A 20751-nucleotide genomic window follows, 5' to 3' on the forward strand; every position below is an offset into this window, starting at 1 on the left:
CACAGTAGTACCATAAAAAGAATAAATCTGTAAAAGAATAACAAAATAAATGTTGATTAACACAGCAAAATAAATACAACTGCAAATAAAATAATAAGAAGTTAAATGCTTTTCTTTATTGTGTTTGTTTTTCCCCTATTGATTTTGCATTTCTCCTATTGCTTTTACTTTTTGCTTTTACGGCCAAGCTGTCAATCAACTGGCTTTGGGCGGGCCAGTTTATAATTTTCACGTGACGTCAAATCCTTAAGGAGGCTGAAGTTGGCTCCTTATTCGCAGCTATTTATTCGGATTTTCCGGTCCCACCTTAAATGATTCGCAGCCCAATGTATTGACACGATTGTGCCTGTAGGGGGACCGTTTTAATATCCTAAACTTCTCTGTGCCAGGCAAATATCAACTTCTCAGTACACGTCAGGTACCCCACTATATAGAAAAAGTGACATTGTCTGATTTAATGCTTTAAAAATCAGATGGAAACAAGTCATGTCATATATAGCTCACAAAGGTGTGAATGAGAAGCCAGGATTCCAGATTTCATTTGAGTATTCAATTGTACCATATATTTTTTATAACATTACTAAGACAATGAAGTTTAGATTCACAAAATTTAAATTGTTCAAGCATTAAAGTTAACAAGTTGATTCAAATAAATCTTAATAAACCTACACACTTAAACAAGCCGTCTTCATAAATCATAAATGAGTTTAATGTATAACCTTTAATTATGAAGACAGCTTGTTTAAGTGTCTAGAGATAAAGTGGGTATGTCCTGGCTGGGCGATAGGGGCAGCACTTTGGACTCAATGGTAACAGCGGGAACCTGCTGGTGACCCAAATAGGAAATTATTCGTAGGCCAGACAGTCAACATACTGCTACTGGCATATGAAAACGTATGAGACGCTGATGTTTTGCATAGCTTTTGAAGGTAAAAGGCTAACCAAATCTCAACTCTTACCAGATCACACTACTCACCGCATATCTGAAGTAGTTTTAGCCTGGCCCAGGGGTATTTTCCCCTGCAAAGAAGTATGATAACATAGCTTTTGTGTTAGAATGAATCACACAGGAATGCAGTCATAACATTGACACAATGTTGCATTTATTCCTTGGTAATCTTTTTTGACAACCCCAGCGGACCCAGCCAATCAATTCCCACATCATCTACGGGAGCTCCACTGTTCCACCTGAGCCTTTCGGCGTGAAGCAGGCGTGGGATGAGGTAGCAGCGAGCGTGTCCTCGTCTTCTGGCATCACCAGATCATCCACTCAGTGCCAAAAGCGGTATAATGGTTTCAGGAGACGGGGAACACAGGAGCTCGCTGCAGACTGAGCACCGCGGCTGGGAACGGGGACTTAATTATGCTTTTGTGTTTTTTGTATTTTAATTTTGGGTCTGCAGTTCAAAAATATGAATAAAAGTGCTGGCTTTGTTGAAAAAAAAACAGAACCTACAGTTTTTTTTAGGTGTTTTAAAATGTTCAAATAAACGGCAACAGGGCTGTTATTTTTCTACATCGCACAGTTGAGATTCCTTACCAGGCTACAGACGATTCAGCTCTTCTGCCAGCTGATCCCTCCTTGCCCACACTGCTGCCAGCGTATACGTTTTTGGCATCGGCACATGCAGTTCAGGATTACGCCTTTTCAATTCTTCTAACAGTCATCCATCACACTTCAGCATTTCCATATTTTTTATGAGATTTTAAAATTGGGGGCCTACAGACACTGACCCAGACCGAGGTGGTGATGTCTTAAACCCTGGCTTGTTTTGACTGGTTGAATTGTTGCTTCATCTGCCTCTGCTGTTGGGTGACTGAGGTCCTGACCCCCTTGGGCGCCATCTGGTGGTGCAAAAGGGCTAAGCTTGTCGAGCTCCTGGCCCAGCATGTGATATGCTGCCTTCCATTCACCTTGGAAGTCGCAGTTGGGAATGACATCACACCCAATTGACCTGTACAACCAGAAAACAGTACAAGCTAGAAAATTAAGATGGACGCCACCCGGAAAAAAACTTTGACGTACTTCCTCTTTTGGAGTACAGAGAACTACAGAGCATATATGAGGTCCAGCTCAAAAACATAGAAGAAAGGAGGTGCAGAAGGTGATTGTTTTGTTTGTTTTAGTGCATTTCATTGTGTAAAAAGCAACATCTTGACAATATTTCTTTTTCAGCCATTCCGTAACCAGTAACACTGCTCAAATGGAAAGAGCTCTTCAGAATATATAACTATAAACTCAATTTTTCCAATATAATTTATTATATTATTCCACTAAATGGGATTATGTATAATGTAAATTAAAAGAATATATATATTCATACCAATAAGTACTTAAGATTTCTGTCATATGCAAACATGGAAACGAATGACCATCTGGGTGCATCTTGCAAGAACAAACTGGACTTTATGTGTAAAATGAAAACAAAGAATCGCAAGGGGTCACAGTGAAGGCAAGGAGGAACGAGGGCTGGTCTAAACACTGGGAAAGATAAGGGGACATAACAGCACTAAGTACAAACATGAACTATGGGGAATGCAACTAGGGACTGACACATAGGCAGACACTTAAATACACAGGGAGGTAGGCAAATCATAAGCAGGTGCAGGTCATTAACAATATGTCACACATTAGGAAACACAGGATACAAAACAGGTACAGGTACTTAGGAAACGTAGTGGGAAGTTAACAGGATGGTCTGCAGAGACCTCTGCTGGCCAAATGGGAGCATGACCGCAACAGATCATAATTTCAAATAAGATAAGAAAACTGAATTAATCCCAAACAAACTTTGTCTAGCCAGATCTAGTGAAATTAATTTAAAATAGAAACAGAAATAATACAGTGATGGTATACAGGACTGTCAGATATTCTTTTTCTTAAATACAGTTTTTCTCTGACTTAGGAAACTGATATCTGCTGTGCTGTGGTCTACACAGTGTATCCTCCTGAAGACTGGAACAGAGTGGGAGGTCATGCTGACCATGAACGATCTCACTTTTTCGTACCATTTTCGAGTCACCAAGCTACAGTTTGAATATCTCCCGATGACGCTGCAGGAGAGCGACATCAAAATGAAACTGGAAATGCATGTTTCCTTTCCCTGTACTTGTTGTCATAGTTCCTCCCCTAGAAATTCCTGTTCACCAGTCTCCCCTCTCCTGCCAGAAGCTGCCAGAAGAAGCAGGTTTCTATTACGAGCCACGCCCCTCCCAGCTGTGATAGATCCAGACTGATTAGGAGCACTACTTCAGTGTGCCTTACCCTCTTGGTTTTGGAGAGTTTGAGTGATTCCTGTATGATTATCTGTTTCCTTGTTTCCTGATTCCCTTCTAATCCAAGACTCTGAGTTAGCCTGAGCCCCTGATCTCTATTTGCACCTCACCTGACCTCTGCCTATTTTACTGACCTTTCCAGTTTTTGCCTGTGCTGGCTTTGGACCTTGATTGCCTGACCCTGAGTTTTCCTGCAATTAAAACCTTTTGGTTCATTCATTCTGGGTCTACATTTGAGTCCTTGTTTGTTCCTATCATCACACTCATATTGTCATCTTTTACTTTCTGGCATGCATCTACAAGATCGACAACCCCAACAGACCCAACCAATACAATACTTATCACTCAGGCATAACATGATTGCAGCACAATCGAGAAACGCTAACTCTGTGCATCACCGTGGAACAACGCTCACTCAATGCATCACTGAAAACCCAGTATGCAGACATAACAATGGTGCTACTGGAAAATACTCCCAAATGAAAATCAGCAAGAAGCTGATGTTCTGCATAACTGCTGAAGGCTCTATCTTTTTTGGCCAACCTACATCTCAAGTTCTCTTATTAAATCAGTCTCCTCACTGGCTTAACCAGACCCCATTTTAAAATCCCTTATAAAAACACAGGGAAATGTAGAAGCTGCAGTTGTTGAGATTTTAGTGGCCCAACAGAGTGAAAGCTTTCGGAAACTATGCAGATTATCAGCTTCTTATTCATTTTTATATGCCAGTGGCACAATGTTTTCATATGTCTGTTAGGGTGACCAGATAATCCATGTCAGGGAGGACACTCTGAGCTAGGACAGGAATTGTAAATTACCATTTCAATTAAACGGACCTGGATTTCACTTGAGCACTCAGCTCTTGCTGTGTGCTGATTGGTCAGTCTCCTATAATCATGCATGTGTCACTAATGCTAATGTGAAACAGCTGGATGAGTCTTTCAGTCAAGGAAACAAACCAGTCAAAGCACAAGAAGAGCTGAACTATTTAGCCGAGCACAGGAGCCTTTCAATTAGAAAGTAGTTTGTAAAACCCGAAGTAGCTCAAAGTGTCCTCCCTGACATGGATTGTCTGGTCACCCTAATGTCTGTGTATGGGAGCACCATTTTGAAGCAGGCTAAATTTAATTCACATTTACTGTGAATGGTTTATTTATTCGTGTTTTCATGCAAAATATCTCTTTTTTGGTTCATTTCCAAAATACCTATTTCATACTAAAATGTTTAAAAAGTTTGTGCATATACAGTGCATTCAGAAAGTATTCAGACCCCTTTCAATTTTCAACCATTTGTCATGTTGTAGCCTCATGCTAAAATTATGTGAATTCATTTTTGTTCCTCATGAATCTACACTCAGTACCCCATAATGACAGCACAAAGACGGAATTAAAGAATTTCTTGCAAATTTATTAAAAAACAAAAAATGAAATATCAAATGCACATAAGTATTCAGACCTTTGCTGTGACGCTGACATATTTAATTCAGGTGTCGTCCATTTCTTTTTATCATCTTTGTGATGGTTTTACGCCTTGATTGGTGTCCAGCTGTGTTAAATGACATTGATTGAACATGATTTGGAAAGGCACACGCCTATTTATAAAAGGCATCACAGCTCACAGTGCATATCAGAGCACAAACTAAGCCATGAGGTCGAAGGAACTGCCGAAGAGCTTAGAGACAGGATTGTGGCAAGGCACAGACCTGGACAAGGCTGCAAAAAAAATTCTGCTGCAGTTAATGTTCCCAAGAGCACAGTGGCCTCCATAATCCTTAAATGGAAGAAGTTTGGGACAATCAGGACTCTTCCTTGAGTTGGCCGCCCGGCCAAACTGACCAATTGGGGGGGGGGGAAGAGAGCCTTGGTGCGAGAGGTAACCAAGAACCCAAAGATCACTCTGGCTGAGCTCCAGAGATCCTTAGTGGAAATGGGAGAAAGTTCCAGAAGGACAACCATCACTGCAGCCCTTCACCAATCTGGGCTTTATGGCAGAGTGGCCTGACGGAAGCCTCTCCGCAGTGCAAGGCACATGAAAACCCACATAGTTTGCAAAACACCTTAAGGACTCCCAGACTGTGAGAAAAAAGATTCTCTGGTATGACAAAATCAAGATTGAACTCTTTGGCCTTAATTCTAAGCGGTATGTGCGGAGGAAACCAGGCCCTGCTCATCACCTGCCCAATAACATCCGCACAGTGAAACATGGAGGTGGCAGCATCATGTTGTGGGGGTGTTTTGCAGCTGCAGGGACTGGGTGACTGGTTGAAGGAAAGATGAACGCGGCAAAGTATAGAGATATCCTGGATGAAAACCGAGTCCAGAGTGCTCAGGACATCAGACTGGGCCAAAGGTTCATCTTCCAACAATGACCCTAAGCACACAGCCAAAACAACACAGGAGTGGCTTACTGTAGGAACAACCCCATGACTGTCCTTCAATGGCCCAGCCAGAGCCCTGACTTAAACCCAATTGAACATCTCTGGAGAGACCTGAAAATGGCTGTACACCAATCTTCCCCATCAAACCTGACAGAGCTGCAGAGGATTTGCACAGAAGAGTGGCAGAAAATCCCCAAATCCAGGTGTGACAAGACTCATGGCTCTATTAGCTCAAAAAGGTGCTTCTACTAAGTACTGAGCAAAGGGTCTGAATACTTACATCCATTTGATATGTTTTTCTTTTTTAATAAATTTGCAAGAAATTCAATAATTCTGTGTTTGTGCTGTCATTATGGGGTATGGGAGTGTAGATTCATGAGGAACTAAAAAGAATTTACATGATTTTAGCATGAAGCTACAACATGACAAATGGGTCTGACTACTTTCTAAATGCACTGTATGTTTTGTGATGGGTGGTGCTCACTGACTGACAATATTATAGGTAATGAATTTGTCTTCCCTGATACGACTTTTGACCAATTTGGCCTTTGGAGGCCAAACTTTTTGCCAGAAACACTTTTTACGACATTCAGCTAATCAAGTTAATAGTCACACAACTGAAAGTTGAGTGAATAGACAAAATAGGGCTACATTTGACTGAAATTAACAAGCAATGGAAAATGATTAGGACTGGAGTGTAAAAGATATTTTAATATTTACTATAATAGTTATAGTAATGACTAATACATGATCAGATCAGTCTAGAGTTTGCTTTACTAAAAATTTTGGTCAACAGCCGCCACTGTTCCAACGTCACGTATTTGCAGTGTCTACAGATAATGAAGGACAACATATGGAATTTTCTGCAACTGGGCAAACAGGAAGCAGATTAGTGGTAATGAACCTGTCCTCCCCATCTTCTATAAAAGTGAACTTGTTACAGATGTGATCTTCATGGACCTAGTGATTATACCATAGGATTCATTAATAACGCTGTAGTTTAGTTTATTTATTTTGGGATGGGGATCTGCCTCAATCAGGGGATTTCCCTTGTAGCGCCTGCACTTCTCTGAAATGTAATATACTTTAAAGAATCCAATGTGTGGTGTCCCACGTTCCAGCAGGAATCTGTTTTCATGACCAGAAGTACGACTGCAGGATTGTTAGATTGTGCATCAACTTGCAATCAGATATACACCAAGAGCTATGGGCTACTTCATTTCTGTTACGGACCTGCTTTCTCACAGCAGTTTTAATGATCGTGTGCTTCTTATTCGTTCAGTGGAGATACCAACATAAATCTACTCGTGTAACACAAGGCCAAGAACTCAAGTCATGAACTCAAGCTTGATCTCCATAACACTTAATCACTTAAATCAACACAAATGCAGACTGCAAATATTTATATACCTTTATTAACTTTTCCTGTTTGATCAAACACACTACAGTTAGGCTTTTTTAGCCTCCTTACAGTGACATATGAACCTTAACACAACCACAATTATATACAAGGGCTGTACATATTAGGGATGTGCATCTTCATCACTGAGCCGGATACGATACACAGCTTGATGCATTGCCAATGATCTGTTACATTAAAGGTACATATGAAGCAACTACTAATGTGATACAATCTGATTCACTCCTATTGAGATGCAGTGTGATTGGACATGATTTGATTCGATACAATGAGATTCAATGTGATACAATGTGATGCAAAAGAATATGATGCTATCCAATTCAATATGGTACAGTATGATACATATGTAAATGATAAAGGCATTGGGCTTCCACTAATTATTATATATGGATAAATCAGATTTTACCAATGCAAAGATGTGACAAATGATGCATCCCAAGTTCATGCCAAATCGCATCTGCCGCACACTTTCTAGATCTGGGCAATCTTTCATGCCAGTGCACCGACGGGAATCGGTGAATCATACCACCCCTGATGGTAAGATGACTGACGGTGTTTATATTATAGGTCCAACGTAGGTATAGCACAAACATTCTGGCACACGGCCTTCATCAGTTTGTGTCATTTCATGCTGGGTGTTTCCCAAATATTATACTTGCAGAGTTAATCTCCTCAGCACCATAATGACATCATTACCTTGCTTATAGACACTTTAGGTGACTTCAACAGGCTCCCCTTTCATATATCATAACATAGTTATCAGTGATGCTATACTGATCTCCACTGGGACCCAAATCTGCAACACTCTGGTCCCCAAGACTAATTCTTAACCATGTTTGCTGCCAATAATTATTAATCAGCAACCTAAAAGTTCAGTTTGGTGAGTGTAAGGAATATAGTACCCAAGATGCCCCAATGTTCTTGGTCAATGATTTGAAGACAGACACTGTTAGCAAATTATAATCAGGGCAGAATTCAGGAAGAATATAAAAACATGATGAAATTCAAATTTCAAAATTTAAATCTGAACTGATTAAAATCGGGTGTAGGATGGCCGCACACTATTTATTTTAATTCTCTCTCCCCCTGGACAGCGTCTGTTTGTTTGCTTGTACGTCTGCAACGTCGAACGCACCTCGGCAACAGCCTCTTCGTTTTGTATGCATTGTAACAGCCCATGTGATTCATGGAAGGCACAGTCGACGGATTTAACTATTTTGCTACTGGAGTGCACTGTGGAGTTGCTCATGTGACTGGGGTCGTGACAGTGGTGCATGAACACCAGGATGACAGGTTTGTCTTCTGTGGAAGGAAGAAACCAAACAGGTCAACATGTACACCATGGATGATGTTGCTGTTCTTCTATGGATTATTCCATCTCTTATTTTGTGAGAGAAATTAAAAAGCAAAATGTGCAGGGAAAAAAGATCATTGTTTGTCTGGAGAAGGAAGGGGCTGCTGGATTCTCAAAAATGTCAGTATGTTTTCTACGGCCTCCACATGCTTACATTGAATTGTATACTTAGATGCTTCACATATATCTGGGGATGTTTTAACTATTTACTTATAAAAATGTTCAAGGTGGTACCAATACATCCCCACACCTCCAATATTAAATGTTTGTTTCCTGCCCCTGGATCAGTAAAAATTACACATCTAAAATATGGAATATCTGCAAAAATCTGAAACATGCCAGACTTAATTTACATATTTGAGAGATGGTCAATTTGATAAATTCAGGATTAGCAGATACAGATGGATTTTAATGTGTTTAGCAGGAAAGGCAGCTTTGATTAAATACATAATAACTGGCTACCAACTGCAGTTCAGGGCAAAGATGACAAATAGCAGTGAGGGACTGAATCCTGTCTCACCTGTAACTCTGGCCATTGCTGCCTCCATGTCTGTCCCAATCCGAGAGACAACAGGACAGAAGAGCAGGATGACGTTGCTGCTCTTTGCACTGCAGAGCTCTATCCGCAGCTTCAGCTTTTGCATGAAGGTTTCATGGGTCTGAAAAGTTTCTCCAGTAGCCAGCATGTGGACTTTTACTGGGGAAGAGAAATGGAACTTAGAGATGAGTTATGATTATCATGAGCAGGAAGCATACATGAAACTTTTCTACAGAATGGTTGGTTTCGTCTGTCTGTCATTCATGCACCTACAGTATGTGTTAAAGTGTTCTCCACCTCAAACAAAATATGATGCAGTAATCACAACTTAATTACAGTTCAATAGAAGATGATATAATAGTAAAATCTGGAATTTATTTGAAAAAGGCACAGACATAATATTTTTCTCGACTTTGACTGAAAATGAATCAATTCACATGATAGACGTTAATCCTCAGCAACACCGCTTACCTGAGGAAGAGGAGGAGGTCAGAATGTAATACAGTTCACGTAAGAGGAAGGATAACCAAGGGAGCAGACAGTCAAGCAACCAAAAAGCAACTGTAAAATATAATGCAAAAAAATCTTGAATCAATTGCAGTACACTGCAAAAAATGGCCTTTCAAATTCATTCATTCATAAACTGTTTCTGTTTTGAGACAAGATGGCCTAAAACTAGCAAAATTATCTGCCAGTGCAGAAGGAAAATTGTACTTGATAAGATTTCCTAAAATAAGACAATATACCTAAATGCAAGCAAATTAATGTTATTCATAAAATGTGTTGTTATTCAGTTTATTAATGAAATTGGTCACTCAAGTGCAAAAACTATTTTTTTTTTCTCTAAATACGCACTCATTACAAGACTTCTTATGCGACACCTTTCTGTGTATTTGCAGCAAATTTTATGCTAAATAAGTATAATCAACAGCACAATGCCAGGGCACATGGAACCTGGGAGCCCCTTGGTACGTCACCTCCGGCTGCCCATGTGCAACACTGTCTCTGTCTATGTGTGCGTGTGTGTGTGTGTGTGTCATAGTTAGCATTAGCATTTTTCCCATTGAAATGAATGAGCGGTCCCCATAAGGATATGCTTACCCTACATGTGTGTGTGTGTGTGTGTGTGCGTGTGTGTGTGTGTGTCTATCTATCTGTCTGTGTTTCTAATTTCAGTCAGTCGTGTCACATATGCTGTACCAGCTCAAATACACATATTTAGAGCTCATAGTGTCTTGCAGCAGACTTACCACAAATTATGCATACGAAAATATAACCGATTTGGTTCCGCCAGTTCGGCCTGTTATCCTGTAAAATTGAAAGTGAAACATTATTCGTTGACAAGAAACTACGGAAATCTGTAGAGGACATGCATAATCTTTTTTTCTTCTTTACGTTATCTTGAGATCACGACTTATTTTTCTCGTGATCTCGACATAACCAAAGTCGTTATCTCGAGATCACGACTTATTTTTTCTTATTCTTTTAAGCCGACATCTTTCAAACATCACCCGGTAACCATGGAGACTCTCCAGTTGGTTGGTAATGAAACTGACTACTCCTTCAGGTTCACTATAATTTCTCTGACGGCATAGATGCAAATTTCTGAGCCTCCTTCTCAAATGACGAACACTAATATGACAATTTTCTATCACCGACAGACAGTGTTATTTCCTCGTATCCATGATTCGGTGCAATATATCTCGACTTTTTCCCACAGTTTGAAGTCTAACTTGGTTTTACAAACAAGTGCAATATAACCCCTTATGATATTGGTGCAACATACTTTTACTTTACTGTGCAACATACACTTATTTACTTTTCCTGTAACTTTTGGACAAAGGTACTTTAGATTCCTGTACAGAGATTTTCTATCTTATTTTATTTTTATTTAAATTATTAGTATATGTTTAACGGTGCCGTAATTTGTTTTACAGTTCATTCCTATTTTTATACTTATATTGTATTGTATCTTGCCTTCGTGTTTATATGTGATTGTGCAGTCGCAATGTGAGCAATTTCCTCCGGGATTAATAAAGCCTTCTGATTATGATTATGATTGGGACAGTCCACGATCAAAGTAGGCCTAAAATCTGATGCATTAGTCCATGATGATAATACTAAACCTAGAGATCATGGGAAAGTGACATGGGTTAATGTCGAGATCACAAGAAAAAAATAAGTCGTGATCTCGAGAAAACGACTTTGGTTATGTCGAGATCACGAGAAAAATAAGTCGTGATCTCGAGATAACGAAAAGAAAAAAAAGATTATGCATGTCCTCTACAGACTTCCGTAAGAAAATTCAAAACCATGAATCTGTTATCCGGCTTATAGTTATTCAGATAGTCGTGAAACCAAATAATATTGGCTTTATAAGATAAAATGTAGGTGGTTGTTTTTTGTAGTTTATTTGTATTAGTTTATTTAAGGTTTTTTAACACTTTTAAAATCTTTTTTAAAGGGTGTACCCTGCCTCTCGCCCAATGATGCTGGGATTGGCTCCCGCGACCCAGATGGATAAAGCGGTATAGATAATGGATGGATGGATGGATGGATGGATGGAGAATAACAGCCTGCTGTTTCCGTACTGTATGCCTATAGTTCATGTCGCGTGCTGCTTACCTGATTGTCCATGATTGCTTTATTTCTTGATCGTTAAATGTTTCCTCATTTGGTTGCACATCAACGAAAGCGAAAGTAAAATGGGTGGGAAAAGGCGACGTAGAAGATTGCTGGTGACTCACAGCCCCTTTATTCGCTGACTGAAGCTGGCGTTTAGCAATAGCAAGCTGAAGGGTGTTTTCATTATGGAGTCACAGTAGTACCATAAAAAGAATAAATCTGTAAAAGAATAACAAAATAAATGTTGATTAAGACAGCAAAATAAATACAACTGCAAATAAAATAATAAGAAGTTAAATGCTTTTCTTTATTGTGTTTGTTTTTCCCCTATTGATTTTGCATTTCTCCTATTGCTTTTACTTTTTGCTTTTACGGCCAAGCTGTCAATCAACTGGCTTTGGGCGGGCCAGTTTATAATTTTCACGTGATGTCAAATCCTTAAGGAGGCTGAAGTTGGCTCCTTATTCGCAGCTACTTATTCGGATTTTCCGGTCCCACCTTAAATGATTCGCAGCCCAATGTATTGACACGATTGTGCCTGTAGGGGGACCGTTTTAATATCCTAAACTTCTCTGTGCCAGGCAAATATCAACTTCTCAGTACACGTCAGGTACCCCACTATATAGAAAAAGTGACATTGTCTGATTTAATGCTTTAAAAATCAGATGGAAACAAGTCATGTCATACTATAGCTCACAAAGGTGTGAATGAGAAGCCAGGATTCCAGATTTCATTTGAGTATTCAATTGTACCATATATTTTTTATAACATTACTAAGACAATGAAGTTTAGATTCACAAAATTTAAATTGTTCAAGCATTAAAGTTAACAAGTTGATTCAAATAAATCTTAATAAACCTACACACTTAAACAAGCCGTCTTCATAAATCATAAATGAGTTTAATGTATAACCTTTAATTATGAAGACAGCTTGTTTAAGTGTCTAGAGATAAAGTGGGTATGTCCTGGCTGGGCGATAGGGGCAGCACTTTGGACTCAATGGTAACAGCGGGAACCTGCTGGTGACCCAAATAGGAAATTATTCGTAGGCCAGACAGTCAACATACTGCTACTGGCATACAGTATGAAAACGTATGAGACGCTGATGTTTTGCATAGCTTTTGAAGGTAAAAGGCTAACCAAATCTCAACTCTTACCAGATCACACTACTCACCGCATATCTGAAGTAGTTTTAGCCTGGCCCAGGGGTATTTTCCCCTGCAAAGAAGTATGATAACATAGCTTTTGTGTTAGAATGAATCACACAGGAATGCAGTCATAACATTGACACAATGTTGCATTTATTCCTTGGTAATCTTTTTTGACAACCCCAGCGGACCCAGCCAATCAATTCCCACATCATCTACGGGAGCTCCACTGTTCCACCTGAGCCTTTCGGCGTGAAGCAGGCGTGGGATGAGGTAGCAGCGAGCGTGTCCTCGTCTTCTGGCATCACCAGATCATCCACTCAGTGCCAAAAGCGGTATAATGGTTTCAGGAGACGAGGAACACAGGAGCTCGCTGCAGACTGAGCACCGCGGCTGGGAACGGGGACTTAATTATGCTTTTGTGTTTTTTGTATTTTAATTTTGGGTCTGCAGTTCAAAAATATGAATAAAAGTGCTGGCTTTGTTGAAAAAAAAACAGAACCTACAGTTTTTTTTAGGTGTTTTAAAATGTTCAAATAAACGGCAACAGGGCTGTTATTTTTCTACATCGCACAGTTGAGATTCCTTACCAGGCTACAGACGATTCAGCTCTTCTGCCAGCTGATCCCTCCTTGCCCACACTGCTGCCAGCGTATACGTTTTTGGCATCGGCACATGCAGTTCAGGATTACGCCTTTTCAATTCTTCTAACAGTCATCCATCACACTTCAACATTTCCATATTTTTTATGAGATTTTAAAATTGGGGGCCTACAGACACTGACCCAGACCGAGGTGGTGATGTCTTAAACCCTGGCTTGTTTTGACTGGTTGAATTGTTGCTTCATCTGCCTCTGCTGTTGGGTGACTGAGGTCCTGACCCCCTTGGGCGCCATCTGGTGGTGCAAAAGGGCTAAGCTTGTCGAGCTCCTGGCCCAGCATGTGATATGCTGCCTTCCATTCACCTTGGAAGTCGCAGTTGGGAATGACATCACACCCAATTGACCTGTACAACCAGAAAACAGTACAAGCTAGAAAATTAAGATGGACGCCACCCGGAAAAAAACTTTGACGTACTTCCTCTTTTGGAGTACAGAGAACTACAGAGCATATATGAGGTCCAGCTCAAAAACATAGAAGAAAGGAGGTGCAGAAGGTGATTGTTTTGTTTGTTTTAGTGCATTTCATTGTGTAAAAAGCAACATCTTGACAATATTTCTTTTTCAGCCATTCCGTAACCAGTAACACTGCTCAAATGGAAAGAGCTCTTCAGAATATATAACTATAAACTCAATTTTTCCAATATAATTTATTATATTATTCCACTAAATGGGATTATGTATAATGTAAATTAAAAGAATATATATATTCATACCAATAAGTACTTAAGATTTCTGTCATATGCAAACATGGAAACGAATGACCATCTGGGTGCATCTTGCAAGAACAAACTGGACTTTATGTGTAAAATGAAAACAAAGAATCGCAAGGGGTCACAGTGAAGGCAAGGAGGAACGAGGGCTGGTCTAAACACTGGGAAAGATAAGGGGACATAACAGCACTAAGTACAAACATGAACTATGGGGAATGCAACTAGGGACTGACACATAGGCAGACACTTAAATACACAGGGAGGTAGGCAAATCATAAGCAGGTGCAGGTCATTAACAATATGTCACACATTAGGAAACACAGGATACAAAACAGGTACAGGTACTTAGGAAACGTAGTGGGAAGTTAACAGGATGGTCTGCAGAGACCTCTGCTGGCCAAATGGGAGCATGACCGCAACAGATCATAATTTCAAATAAGATAAGAAAACTGAATTCATCCCAAACAAACTTTGTCTAGCCAGATCTAGTGAAATTAATTTAAAATAGAAACAGAAATAATACAGTGATGGTATACAGGACTGTCAGATATTCTTTTTCTTAAATACAGTTTTTCTCTGACTTAGGAAACTGATATCTGCTGTGCTGTGGTCTACACAGTGTATCCTCCTGAAGACTGGAACAGAGTGGGAGGTCATGCTGACCATGAACGATCTCACTTTTTCGTACCATTTTCGAGTCACCAAGCTACAGTTTGAATATCTCCCGATGACGCTGCAGGAGAGCGACATCAAAATGAAACTGGAAATGCATGTTTCCTTTCCCTGTACTTGTTGTCATAGTTCCTCCCCTAGAAATTCCTGTTCACCAGTCTCCCCTCTCCTGCCAGAAGCTGCCAGAAGAAGCAGGTTTCTATTACGAGCCACGCCCCTCCCAGCTGTGATAGATCCAGACTGATTAGGAGCACTACTTCAGTGTGCCTTACCCTCTTGGTTTTGGAGAGTTTGAGTGATTCCTGTATGATTATCTGTTTCCTTGTTTCCTGATTCCCTTCTAATCCAAGACTCTGAGTTAGCCTGAGCCCCTGATCTCTATTTGCACCTCACCTGACCTCTGCCTATTTTACTGACCTTTCCAGTTTTTGCCTGTGCTGGCTTTGGACCTTGATTGCCTGACCCTGAGTTTTCCTGCAATTAAAACCTTTTGGTTCATTCATTCTGGGTCTACATTTGAGTCCTTGTTTGTTCCTATCATCACACTCATATTGTCATCTTTTACTTTCTGGCATGCATCTACAAGATCGACAACCCCAACAGACCCAACCAATACAATACTTATCACTCAGGCATAACATGATTGCAGCACAATCGAGAAACGCTAACTCTGTGCATCACCGTGGAACAACGCTCACTCAATGCATCACTGAAAACCCAGTATGCAGACATAACAATGGTGCTACTGGAAAATACTCCCAAATGAAAATCAGCAAGAAGCTGATGTTCTGCATAACTGCTGAAGGCTCTATCTTTTTTGGCCAACCTACATCTCAAGTTCTCTTATTAAATCAGTCTCCTCACTGGCTTAACCAGACCCCATTTTAAAATCCCTTATAAAAACACAGGGAAATGTAGAAGCTGCAGTTGTTGAGATTTTAGTGGCCCAACAGAGTGAAAGCTTTCGGAAACTATGCAGATTATCAGCTTCTTATTCATTTTTATATGCCAGTGGCACAATGTTTTCATATGTCTGTGTATGGGAGCACCATTTTGAAGCAGGCTAAATTTAATTCACATTTACTGTGAATGGTTTATTTATTCGTGTTTTCATGCAAAATATCTCTTTTTTGGTTCATTTCCAAAATACCTATTTCATACTAAAATGTTTAAAAAGTTTGTGCATATACAGTGCATTCAGAAAGTATTCAGACCCCTTTCAATTTTCAACCATTTGTCATGTTGTAGCCTCATGCTAAAATTATGTGAATTCATTTTTGTTCCTCATGAATCTACACTCAGTACCCCATAATGACAGCACAAAGACGGAATTAAAGAATTTCTTGCAAATTTATTACAAAAACAAAAAATGAAAAATCAAATGCACATAAGTATTCAGACCTTTGCTGTGACGCTGACATATTTAATTCAGGTGTCGTCCATTTCTTTTTATCATCTTTGTGATGGTTTTACGCCTTGATTGGTGTCCAGCTGTGTTAAATGACATTGATTGAACATGATTTGGAAAGGCACACGCCTATTTATAAAAGGCATCACAGCTCACAGTGCATATCAGAGCACAAACTAAGCCATGAGGTCGAAGGAACTGCCGAAGAGCTTAGAGACAGGATTGTGGCAAGGCACAGACCTGGGGTGCGTTTCTCGAAACCATCGTTGCTACCTACGTTAGCAACTTGCGTGGTTCAAACTATGTAAGTACGACGCAGGTGTGTCTCGAAACCATAGTTCAAACTACATAGGTAACGATACTGCGGACTTACGTGGTGCGATGTATCGTTGAACGACGCAGGTGTGTCTCGAAACCATAGTTCGAACGAACGTTCGCAAACACTGTCGTTAAGTTGTGTAGTTCGAACTACAGCTCAGGAGCTGTAGTTAGAAGCGTAGTTATATGTAAATTCGTCAGCGATGGTGGAAAATACAGTGCAATAAGGGTATAGTCACCGTGTAAGTAAGAAATTTAATAATCTTCAATACCTAATAAGAAATAATTTAGCTCTACGATCACATATAATCTGAAGTTGTCTGAAAATGTAGTTTGAAACGTAATTGTTGTGTGGGTCTCTGGTCATAAGTACGGTAACTGTCTGTAGTGAGCAACAGGGACAAATCTCAGACTGCAAAGCATTAATTAGCACAGGGGTGGCTAATTTCATCCAGAAAGAGCATGCAGCTTTTCACTGCAACTCCGTGCTTAGAGCAAGACGTAGAGGACCGATCGACTGAAGAGGTCGCACAACTGGGTTTGAGCAACTGATCGAACTGTTATTCCAAAAAAAACCTGCAAACACACCGGCCCTTTCTGAATAAGAATGCACACCCCTATAGCGGCATATGCAGTCAGTGTGTATTGCTTGGTGAAGGATGTTGTGTACCCTGTGGTCATTGTGCCATATGGTACACCTCGCAATATATGTATAAAATTTGGGGGGAAAAATTAAAATAAAAGAAAATACTAAAACCCAAATAATAATAATAATAGATCATGATAGAATGAAACATGGGGGAAGTAAATTATACAACAGGGTTTTTAATGGAAAAAAAAAAATAAAATTGGGGAAACTAATGGGGAGGGAAAAATAGAAGGGCCAGTGGGAGAGAAGGGTAGGGCAGGGTGGGGTGGGGGGCATTAGGGGCCAAACATATTTTGGATCAGCTGCTGTCGTACTTGTAGGCCTGCAGGATGCAGTCCATCACCCTTGACATGGCCTTCATCAGCTGCCTCTGGCAATACCTCCTCATCGTCAGGCAGCTGTATGTTTGCTGTGACAGCTATGTTGTGCAGCAGTGCAGTCACCACCACCACAGCACAGCATTTCGAGGGGTGTAGTTGCAGGCCACCAGCAGATTTGCTTAGACACCGGAAACGCTGCTTCCACACCCCTATGGCCCTCTCCACCTCATCTACTAAGACACACAGCTCTGCAGCTGTAAATTGTGGCTTTCGTGCCATACTAACATTGGGATATAGGACCTCTTCCCACTGGCTTTAAGTAGTGTAGAGCACATAATTTCCCACCTGTGCCCAATTTCCTAATTTACTTAAGTATTCCTCTGGAGGTCACAGACAACCACAAAGTATGATGAAGGACAACTTTCATTATCCCTTGTACGTGTATACATGTGTGTATTTGTAGCCCTATGCAGACCATTGGGTGTTCTGCAGTTTCTTCATTACACACATAACTTTAGAGGGACAACAGTCGCCTTAGAAAAGAGTACTCCTTATTCACTGACAGCTGTCATTGCCATTATGGAAGAGCAGAATGACACTACAGCAGCCAGATACGAATCCATGCCTTTGTTCTCGGGAAATTACGTCTGTAATGTTTGGTTATTACACACACCTGTGTATTCCAGTCAGCCAGTATAACAATATTCTGTAAGCGACAACGTCGGAATAAAAGTTATTCTGTTTATCACTCCAAGGAGCGTCGCATTATTTTTCCGCGATTGCTAATTTTCATTTTATTGGCGTTATGTGACTGACAGAAATTGATGTCACAAATAAATATACATGTGTGTGTGTGTGTGATTATTATATATTTTACACAGTTCGCGAGTGTTTGTAAGCGACCGGCTGTGAAAGTGCGTTGTTAGTTGTTGCGCACGACTTGCCGTGAGTCTGACCAATCAGCGCTGGAACCATTGTGGTTTAAACTACGGTAGGTTAGCCGTGAGTCTGACCAATCAGCGCTGGAACCACTGTAGTTCCAACTACATAAGTCCTAACTAACTAAGTAACTAACGTGGTTCGGACAACTGTGGTACGACGGTTTCGAGAAACAGTCGTTGGTCGGATGTTGGTTAGTTTGAACTACCATAGTACGATGCATCGTTAATGCTAACTTTCGTCGTTGTTCGAGAAACGCACCCCTGGACAAGGCTGCAAAAAAAATTCTGCTGCAGTTAATGTTCCCAAGAGCACAGTGGCCTCCATAATCCTTAAATGGAAGAAGTTTGGGACAATCAGGACTCTTCCTTGAGTTGGCCGCCCGGCCAAACTGACCAATTGGGGGGGGGAAAGAGAGCCTTGGTGCGAGAGGTAACCAAGAACCCAAAGATCACTCTGGCTGAGCTTCAGAGATCCTTAGTGGAAATGGGAGAAAGTTCCAGAAGGACAACCATCACTGCAGCCCTTCACCAATCTGGGCTTTATGGCAGAGTGGCCTGACGGAAGCCTCTCCGCAGTGCAAGACACATGAAAACCCACATAGTTTGCAAAACACCTTAAGGACTCCCAGACTGTGAGAAATAAGATTCTCTGGTATGACAAAATCAAGATTGAACTCTTTGGCCTTAATTCTAAGCGGTATGTGCGGAGGAAACCAGGCCCTGCTCATCACCTGCCCAATAACATCCGCACAGTGAAACATGGAGGTGGCAGCATCATGCTGTGGGGGTGTTTTGCAGCTGCAGGGACTGGGTGACTGGTTGAAGGAAAGATGAACGCGGCAAAGTATAGAGATATCCTGGATGAAAACCGAGTCCAGAGTGCTCAGGACATCAGACTGGGCGAAAGGTTCATCTTCCAACACGACAATGACCCTAAGCACACAGCCAAAACAACACAGGAGTGGCTTAGGAACAACCCCATGACTGTCCTTCAATGGCCCAGCCAGAGCCCTGACTTAAACCCAATTGAACATCTCTGGAGAGACCTGAAAATGGCTGTACACCAATCTTCCCCATCAAACCTGACAGAGCTGCAGAGGATTTGCACAGAAGAGTGGCAGAAAATCCCGAAATCCAGGTGTGACAAGACTCATGGCTCTATTAGCTCAAAAAGGTGCTTCTACTAAGTACTGAGCAAAGGGTCTGAATACTTACATCCATTTGATATGTTTTTCTTTTTTAATAAATTTGCAAGAAATTCAATAATTCTGTGTTTGTGCTGTCATTATGGGGTATGGGAGTGTAGATTCATGAGGAACTAAAATGAATTTACATGATTTTAGCATGAAGCTACAACATGACAAATGGGTCTGACTACTTTCTAAATGCACTGTATGTTTTGTGATGGGTGGTGCTCACTGACTGACAATATTATAGGTAATGAATTTGTCTTCCCTGATACGACTTTTGACCAATTTGGCCTTTGGAGGCCAAACTTTTTGCCAGAAACACTTTTTACGACATTCAGCTAATCAAGTTAATAGTCACACAACTGAAAGTTGAGTGAATAGACAAAATAGGGCTACATTTGACTGAAATTAACAAGCAATGGAAAATGATTAGGACTGGAGTGTAAAAGATATTTTAATATTTACTATAATAGTTATAGTAATGACTAATACATGATCAGATCAGTCTAGAGTTTGCTTTACTAAAAATTTTGGTCAACAGCCGCCACTGTTCCAACGTCACGTATTTGCAGTGTCTACAGATAATGAAGGACAACATATGGAATCTTCTGCAACTGGGCAAACAGGAAGCAGATTACTGGTAATGAACCTGTCCTCCCCATCTTCTATAAAAGTGAACTTGTTACAGATGTGATCTTCATGGACCTAGTGATTATACCATAGGATTCATTAATAACGCTGTAGTTTAGTTTATTTCTTTTGGGATGGGGATCTGCCTCAATCAGGGGATTTCCCTTGTAGCGCCTGCACTTCTCTGAAATGTAATATACTTTAAAGAATCCAATGTGTGGTGTCCCACGTTCCAGCAGGAATCTGTTTTCATGACCAGAAGTACGACTGCAGGATTGTTAGATTGTGCATCAACTTGCAATCAGATATACACCAAGAGCTATGGGCTACTTCATTTCTGTTACGGACCTGCTTTCTCACAGCAGTTTTAATGATCGTGTGCTTCTTATTCGTTCAGTGGAGATACCAACATAAATCTACTCGTGTAACACAAGGCCAAGAACTCAAGTCATGGACTCAAGCTTGATCTCCATAACACTTAATCACTTAAATCAACACAAATGCAGACTGCAAA

The 20751-nt window shown here is 40.5% G+C and overlaps 1 protein-coding gene across 1 annotated transcript; it reads right to left on the reverse strand.

Moving 5' to 3' along the window:
* Positions 1-7052: 7052 nt before the first annotated feature.
* LOC140580968 (uncharacterized) lies at positions 7053-11759 on the reverse strand. The gene is made up of 5 exons (XM_072702703.1): positions 11591-11759; positions 10216-10273; positions 9437-9526; positions 8948-9124; positions 7053-8375 (listed from the first exon to the last, which is right to left on the reverse strand). Exons 1-5 carry the CDS (start codon positions 11600-11602, stop codon positions 8107-8109), a joined length of 606 nt encoding a protein of 201 aa, XP_072558804.1. The 5' UTR covers positions 11603-11759; the 3' UTR covers positions 7053-8106.
* Between the last annotated feature and the right edge of the window lie 8992 nt (positions 11760-20751).

Source organism: Paramormyrops kingsleyae, chromosome 19, assembly GCF_048594095.1.
Source record: "Paramormyrops kingsleyae isolate MSU_618 chromosome 19, PKINGS_0.4, whole genome shotgun sequence".
In the NCBI taxonomy this organism is placed as follows: domain Eukaryota; kingdom Metazoa; phylum Chordata; class Actinopteri; order Osteoglossiformes; family Mormyridae; genus Paramormyrops; species Paramormyrops kingsleyae.